Source organism: Coregonus lavaretus (genome assembly GCF_964263955.1).
Source record: "Coregonus lavaretus genome assembly, chromosome: 13".
In the NCBI taxonomy this organism is placed as follows: domain Eukaryota; kingdom Metazoa; phylum Chordata; class Actinopteri; order Salmoniformes; family Salmonidae; genus Coregonus; species Coregonus lavaretus.
Window position 1 is genome coordinate 22,819,766 of NC_140000.1, and position 7,744 is coordinate 22,827,509.

Genomic DNA, 7,744 nt, shown 5'->3' on the forward strand with positions numbered 1-7,744 from the left:
ATTAGTAGGCATAGTTATTGTATAGGGATTTGTGCCCATCAAATGAGTGAGAGACTGTCTGATCACCCAGTCTGTCACATCCCAAATGAAGGACAGTTGTTGTTGTTATCAGTAGTGTAATGCATGACAAGGCCACATACAGTATATAGTGACAAGTGATTAATTGAACTCAGTTAGTGGGGTTCAAGCCCTCAGATAATCTGGTTAAACCAGTCCAGCCAAACCATATCCCCTTTGAGAATACAAAGAGAGCATCAAATCATCTGATGATATTCATAATCGGTTAGGCTAACTATAGTTTTATCAGTGCTGAACATATCACCCATTTGAGGGTGGCTTTGGTGACCAACGTCAAGATTTCCACAGTTAGTTCGAGGGACACCAGAAACAGCAAGAAAACATAATTGCTCATGCGAGGTGCACAGTCAGAAGTAATGGAAACGGTCAATTACCGATCAAATGAACCGTTTCATCGTTGGTAAGAGAGCAAGCACAGTAATGCCCCCCACAGTTTGCCACAGCCCTGCCATGCGCACCCACACTGCGCCCGCGCCAGGCACTATAGGCTACAGTAGAGATACTACTGTTCCGCTCCAATTCACTATTGAGAGTTTTTATTGTTCACTTGTGAAATGAGACATTGGAGACCTTTTAACTTAAAACACTGGAGATACATTGTATTATTCAATTGTACTATTATTATTATTATTATTATTATTATTATTAATACTAAGCACATGTGTCTTTGTGTTATTATACAACCATGCCGCCAGTCGTGGCTTCTCTCTAGGACATTTCGGTATGTAGATTTCGCGAGGCAAACGCGGTTCTTTGTTCGCGCCTGGCAAGCAATGCTGCAAGCAAGAGCTCTGCTTACGGGAAATATGTAAGGACATTTTTTCCCTTGCTGCACAGGGTCTGCAACGCCTGTCTGACAACTCCCTTTATCCTCTCCTCCTCACCCCCTCCTCCCACGTTACAGCCCCCATGCGCAACGGCGACCGAGACAACAACGCGGTGACCTGCTGCAACCCACGAAGAGTGGGGTGGGCGGACCCCCGAAATATGTCACTTAACTCCATCATTCTCGATAGACAGAATAACCTAAATCCTCCGCAAGACAGTGAACGAAGTTGTTCATATTTCACAAATAAACTCCATCCAAAGTCCATATATCCCTCAGTAGGCTACTGCTCTGCGTCCCACCATAGATAATACAACATTGGCAATGTACCAAAACAGCACACTCTGGTGCCCAAATAGTCACTTCAAACGGGAAACAATCCTAAATGCATCCACTTTTGAAATTTTATTGAGAGGGAATTATTAGGCTATAGTCCATGCATCCTTGTGTAAATAGCCTACAGTACAAAGACCGTTGCGGTCTTGCATTGCAGGGATGCGGAATGAGTAGCGTGGCTTGGATCTAACGCATGGCTGCTATGGACAAAGGAAAGGTGGAGGGAATATTTTTGTTTTTTCATACGTGAAGAAAAACGCGGGGGTTGGTTTCTGAGATGCCACAGGCTTGGGAACCTGAGACGGAATGGTATAACGGGAGGGCGGCTCGTTTTGTCTCAGCAAGGAGGGGACTGTGAACCAGACGGGGTGGAGCGATAGATCGCCTAGCCCCTCTCGGTGCAGACGGCCTTGTGTCCCGTTTGCCTAGAGCTGGGAGAATACTGTATTGCAAGTAGGCCTATAGCAGACAGAGAGAGGGGCCGGTCTATGGGAGGGACTAGCGCAAAGGGAGAATTGGAAAGAGGAGGGGGCGGGGAGGCGGCACGGGTGCTGTTTCTCCAGTCTCTTTCCCCTGTCTTTGTCTCACACTCTTTTGTTAGCCATGCCTAGCCTGCTGGTTCTAGCAGGGATCATGGAGAAAAATGGGGGTTACGGCGGGGATCTAGCCGGCTCCGGGTTCGGAAGCGAAGGTCTCCTAGTGCCACCCGACGAGGAAGAAGACGACTCCCGTGCCCTGAGGGTCGCGCTGGGCCAGCTGTCTCTACTGGGGCTTGGTGAAGGCGAGGACGGCGGCGGGGCTCCTGGAACGGGAGTACAGGATCGGAGTAACAATAACAATAACCATCACAACCATACCAATAATATTGGCGGAGGTGGTGGGGACACAGGGCTTTTGCAAGGGAAGAGCAAGTTATGTGTCCTGTACGAGGGTTCTTCAAGTGAGACTAAAGGACGAGGCTGCAACATAACAGAATGCGTCCCCGTGCCCAGCTCGGAACATGTGGCCGAAATAGTGGGGAGACAAGGTAAAGATTCCAACCAAATGTTCCTATTTAAAGTTATGTTGCTGTTCTGAGCTAAATGTGTCTACCTGTAGTTTGTAGGGTGTTTTTATAATGCTCTATAACTGTTAGCTGGTGTTATTGATATAGAAAAGGGAGTGGTGTTGTTTTTTGTTGTATTCTACACAGGTTTCCTTACCACTCTTTGGCCATGGTAACAAATCTGTTTCAAGTTAACATACTGTGGCAGAAACTGCAACGTTGTTGCAACTAGGCTCGGTTCTATTGTCTGTCTAGTGAATTTCAAACGTGGGGAGACACAAAGCAGGACTGTAACCGTTACCTCATGGGCGCATTATTCTACATCCAGCCATCAATGTCAGCTCACAGACGCACACTTCAGGCAGGGATAGCACTTGCTTCCTTTGTCGTCTGAACGCGCGAGAATGTAAAAAAAAAAACGCAACGTGCTACTGGTAACTGAGGAATCTCGTCGCCCAGAAATGTTTACAAATTATTTATTGTCTTTATTGTGAATAGAACTTGTATTTGAGTAATGATTGCCGTTTTCAAGCAGTTGTTTTCAGTTTCGTAAATTCTAATTATGTTCATTGTTTTTGTTGCTGACTGCCCCAGTGACACAATTAGACAATGGCAAGAGTGTTTCTCTATATTCCCTTTTCTTGAGCGAGTTAAAAAGTGAATTCCCAGATTTAAGATGGATATATCTGTGTATTGAATAATTGTCGAAGACGTCGACATGAACCTGAATGACAGCAGCTGTCAAACAAAGGTGTGAAAGTGAGAGGGGGGTGAGGGGAGGGGTACCTTATTAGGCAGTGTTACCAGTAGACACTCGGGATGATCCAAGGAATCGAAGCGTGACTCAGCGAGAAGTTGGACCAACGTGTCAAGTTGAATGTTGTGTAGTTCTTCTATGTCTGATGTAAGATAAGAACAAAGAATAACATAAAATATGTGGCCTTTCTAAAACCTATTGCCCATATTGTTATTGTGATCAACACAAAATTGCTATTTATCAGACTGTAATATACTGATTCTCCAGATTGCTTGTAACCTGACCAACTCTCAGAACCAGCAACTCTCAAGGTTGTTGATTTTTATTTATTGCTTTGTGCTACATGGTTGTTTTTGTTTGACTGCACCTATTGTTGACTGGCTCTGTTGTGATGAGTCCAAAAGATACAGAGGGGTTGGTTAGACAAGCAGGGATGAATGGGTGGGTGGATGGTTGGTGGGTCAGAGGCACTGGCCATTGAAAGGGAGACACACCCAGACACCCAAACCAAGGGCTCCACCTGAACCTCACTCCAATGAACACCCCCAATACCACATGGTTTCCCAAGTCACTAAGAGAGAGAGGAGAGGGGGGACACACACCAATTCAGCCAGTGAATCCTAATTCATGTTTTTGGGGTTACACAAATAAACAGGTCCCCACAATGTCAAGTGGTTCCAAGGCAGCAGAGACTGTTTGCTTCAACTCCATTTTTTCCACAGATGTGGTGATCTGGTTTTTGTAGTGCCGTTAAGTGCCCTCATCTTCCTGTGCGTCTCCTGTTCGTTACTCTGAAGTGTAAGCGTCGCATTTTAATGGGGTAACTGATGACAGCCGTAGGGTGGATCCAGTGAGCACAAGTGCAGCAGAGGGCTTTGTGTTGACTGAGAAGTGCTGATTTGGGGGATTTGCGATGAGCTCCTTTTGATTCAGGGCCTCGTTAGTTAGTTCACATTCATCGCCCTCCTTCCCAGGGTCGACTACTGCCTGGTGAATCTGGCAAGTTAATGTCCCGTCCTGGAGAGGAGAATATTATTGTTTTCTCCTTTGTCAAAGTAATTTGAATTGATTCCGGAGGATGCTTTTGTATCGTCTAGGGCTACATTATTACGACTCTAGGTCAAGGGTGGGTTTGCCGTGCAGGCACCACTAACAATGGACACAGTACTGGCATAAAGTTGTGGAATGATATATAATTATCTTTGTTATTTGCTTGAAGGAAATTGTAAAGGTTCCAATGGAGTAGTTTTCTTTGTCTCCTCCTCTGTTCATAGTTTGACGTTTTTATGTAGCATATTGGTTTCAACTTAAATATCCATTCACCTTCCTGCTACAAAGGATCACTAAACCTTACATCTATCCTAAGTTAACGCATGGTTTAATATAATAACATTGTGGTTATTACATAAGTTATAACTATCATACATATTATATATGCAATAACTATCATACATATTATAAAGCTTGAGTGTTCCTTCTAACACCCTCATGCTTAAACCCCAAATAATATCATCACCGCCATCATCCTCAATAAATAAAAAATAATTATAGTTTGAACTCTTCAGCCCTCAGAGCCTCACTGAGTCACTCAGTCAGTGCCATCTAGGCTTCTGAAGTTTGTGCCCTAGTAGGTGGGGCTATTTAGTAGCATTAGGAAAGCACATCTCCCTCGGTTAGAGGTGTGCAGACATTTGATCCACACTGCTAAAGTCCCTGCACAGGGACTGCAGTTGAAAATAAGCAGGCTGGCTAAAACTGGCACTTTTACAGTAATGTTGATTAATGTGCACTGTCCCTGTAAAACGACATTGAATAAAGTAAGTAAAGTAAAGCGTATTTAGGCTACGGATGTAATGGTGTGCTGTGATTTGTAGTGCTACTTCGAAAGATGAGCTGAGACCTGACCATTGAATAAATTGCTACTTATTGTTACCAGACCACAGACATACATAAGCCTCTTAAAGACCCTGCTAAGGGGAGACACTCAGGGATTCTTAGGGGAGTAACATAAACATGCATTTCAGAATGAGAACGGTAGCTGCACACCTGCCTATATGTCACCACAGGCTACCGTAGTGGGGTGTTGCATGTGGTTTCCTGTTGGGTGTAATATATAGTGTACGGCTGTGTTTACCATATCCCTCTTGACCTCAAGTGCTCTTAACATTTACATTTTAGTCATTTAGCAGACGCTCTTATCCAGAGCGACTTACAAGCCTTCTCAACAATTACTCCTTTTTAATTCCCCTGTTTGTCATATTACAACGTCTCAGTATTAGAGTTTAAGGTAATTTGACATGAAATAGCATTAGCCTGTACTCTCTCACATCTGGGCTCTCGCTAAAAGCACTTAATATAGTCAGCTTTTACACACTGATCAAAAACAGAGCAAATGCACTGCAATAAATGACCCAAAAATGATGTATGTGTGGGCCGGAGGTACCAGACTTGTCAGTTCAAGGAGAGAGGCTGGTTGTTCGTGGCAACACTGTTGAATGCAGCCATAACTGTAGCCATATCACAGAATAGTTCTGATGTCCTTTGGAAACAGGTACAATAACTAATCTGTTTAGCAATGTTTGTACATAGGAAATAAAATAAAGGGGTGTTCTAAAAATACTTAGAGATCTACAGTCTCTTCAGATTGTACAGCAGATTGAGACTTGATGTCATGTGAAAACATGTGACTTAATCTTGGCAGAAATGAAAAAAAGTGTAACACTTTAAAATGTTGTAAAGGGGATAAAGACTAGTGACCATAGATGGACGTTCTAAACACTCTGTAGTTGTGAGCATTTTAGACCTACATTTGCCATCTTTTAAAAAGGTATGTCAAAGGTCAACTATCAATTCTGTCTTTGTTTCCATAGAAGAAGAAGAAACATACAAAATTGCTTTGTAGTAGTAACAATCCTAGCTATTCCAAATTCCTTATATTTGATGAGTGTATCAGAAAATTGAATTAAATGTGTCCTTGGCTTTTTTAAACGTTGTCTTTTGTTTCTGCAGGTTGCAAGATCAAAGCCTTGCGGGCCAAGACCAACACCTACATCAAGACCCCCGTGAGGGGCGAGGAGCCTGTGTTTCTCATCACGGGCCGAAAGGAGGATGTGGCCCTTGCCCGCCGCGAGATCATCTCTGCCGCCGAGCACTTCTCCATGCTCCGAGCGTCCCGCAACAAGCTGGGCGTGTCCTTCAGCGGTTCCCCGCCTGCGCCCCTGCCGGGCCAGACCACCATCCAGGTAAGGGTGCCCTACCGCGTGGTGGGGCTGGTGGTGGGTCCCAAGGGTTCCACCATCAAACGCATCCAACAGCAGACCTGCACCTACATCGTCACCCCTAGCCGAGACCGTGACCCCGTCTTCGAGATCACTGGATCACCCAGCAATGCCGAGAGGGCCCGTGAGGAGATCGAGGCGCACATCGCATTCCGAACGGGAGGTCTGCACGACCACAACAACGAGAATGACTGCCTGGGGCCGGATGGTGGCAGCCCAGTAGGCTCCGGGGGTCTGGAGAGCCGCCTGCAGCAGGTGTGGGGGCTGCAGGGGGGCCAGCGCAAGCCGTTGACCAGCAGCTTCCGCCAGAACTTCTCAGACGCCATGGTTGGAGGAGGGGAAGGAGGAGGGCTAATCTACAGCAAGGGCAACTTCAACAGCCCTGGAGAGAAGCCCTGCTCCTACTTTGGCTCAGAGGGCACCCAGAGTTGGGGAGACCCAGACTACCCAAAACAGGTGGCCTTCTACGCCCAGCAGCGCTCCAAGAGCTTTGGAGGTCTGCCCCTGCCCCTGACTAGACTCTCTCCAGGCCTTCCTGAGCCCTGTGGAGGGAACACCGGCAACTCCTCAGGCACCAGCATCACTATTCTATCTGGCTCGCCTCATGCCCAGGCCCGCCGTGCCCACAGCGAGCCAACCTCGGGCGTGGGGTTCCCTGGACGCCTCCCTGTGCAGGACTCGCCACCGGCCACCCTCCGGGACTGCATGACCTGCTTCGAGAGCAAAGTGACGGCCGCCCTGGTGCCCTGCGGCCACAACCTCTTCTGCATGGAGTGTGCCATCCGCATCTGTGAGCTCAACCATCCAGAGTGCCCGGTGTGCCACACCCTGGTCTCTCAGGCTATCCGAATATTCTCCTAAAAAACACCACGTCAGTTTTTATCATTCGTTTTATCACAGTGTTTGTTCGACAATTATTTACTATTACTATTATTATTATTATGATTATTATTATTATTATACGTACTTTTCTTTTCTCAGAAAATTTTCAAACACACAAGCAGATATTTTAGAAGGCACTGCTTGCTTTACTAAAAAGTATAAGAAATATTTTGAATTTTTTCTTTTATATATATACATATATATTTTATAAAAGTTTTGTTTATAAGAAAAGTATAGTACCTAGCATTTTTTCATTTTTTTTTTACTGCTGCTGTTTTTCATTCATGAATCACAGTATGGGCGGAGTAGATAGGAACGTGAACATTTAACGATTCAGATTTATTTTACCATGAAGTGGTTTTATATGGAGGAAGGAAGGAAGGAGGTGATCATTAAGGTTCAGTTTAACTCCCTGGTATCTTATCTGTACCTGAATGATATGGGGAGTCAAAATCGAACAGAAGGAAAAAGATTGAATCTTTCATTGCACCTTACAATCGTCTTAGTTTTGGATAGTCAGATGAATGATTGTAAATCATCCA

General features: G+C 45.2%; 1 protein-coding gene across 1 annotated transcript; it reads left to right on the top strand.

Moving 5' to 3' along the window:
* Positions 1-1,539: 1,539 nt before the first annotated feature.
* On the top strand, positions 1,540-7,181 carry LOC311140365 (RNA-binding protein MEX3A-like; the record flags this gene model as incomplete). The annotated part of the gene is made up of 2 exons (XM_084175393.1): positions 1,540-2,267; positions 6,052-7,181. The coding sequence occupies exons 1-2, from the start codon at positions 1,844-1,846 to the stop codon at positions 7,179-7,181; spliced, it is 1,554 nt and encodes a 517-aa protein (XP_084031519.1). The 5' UTR covers positions 1,540-1,843.
* Positions 7,182-7,744: the final 563 nt, after the last annotated feature.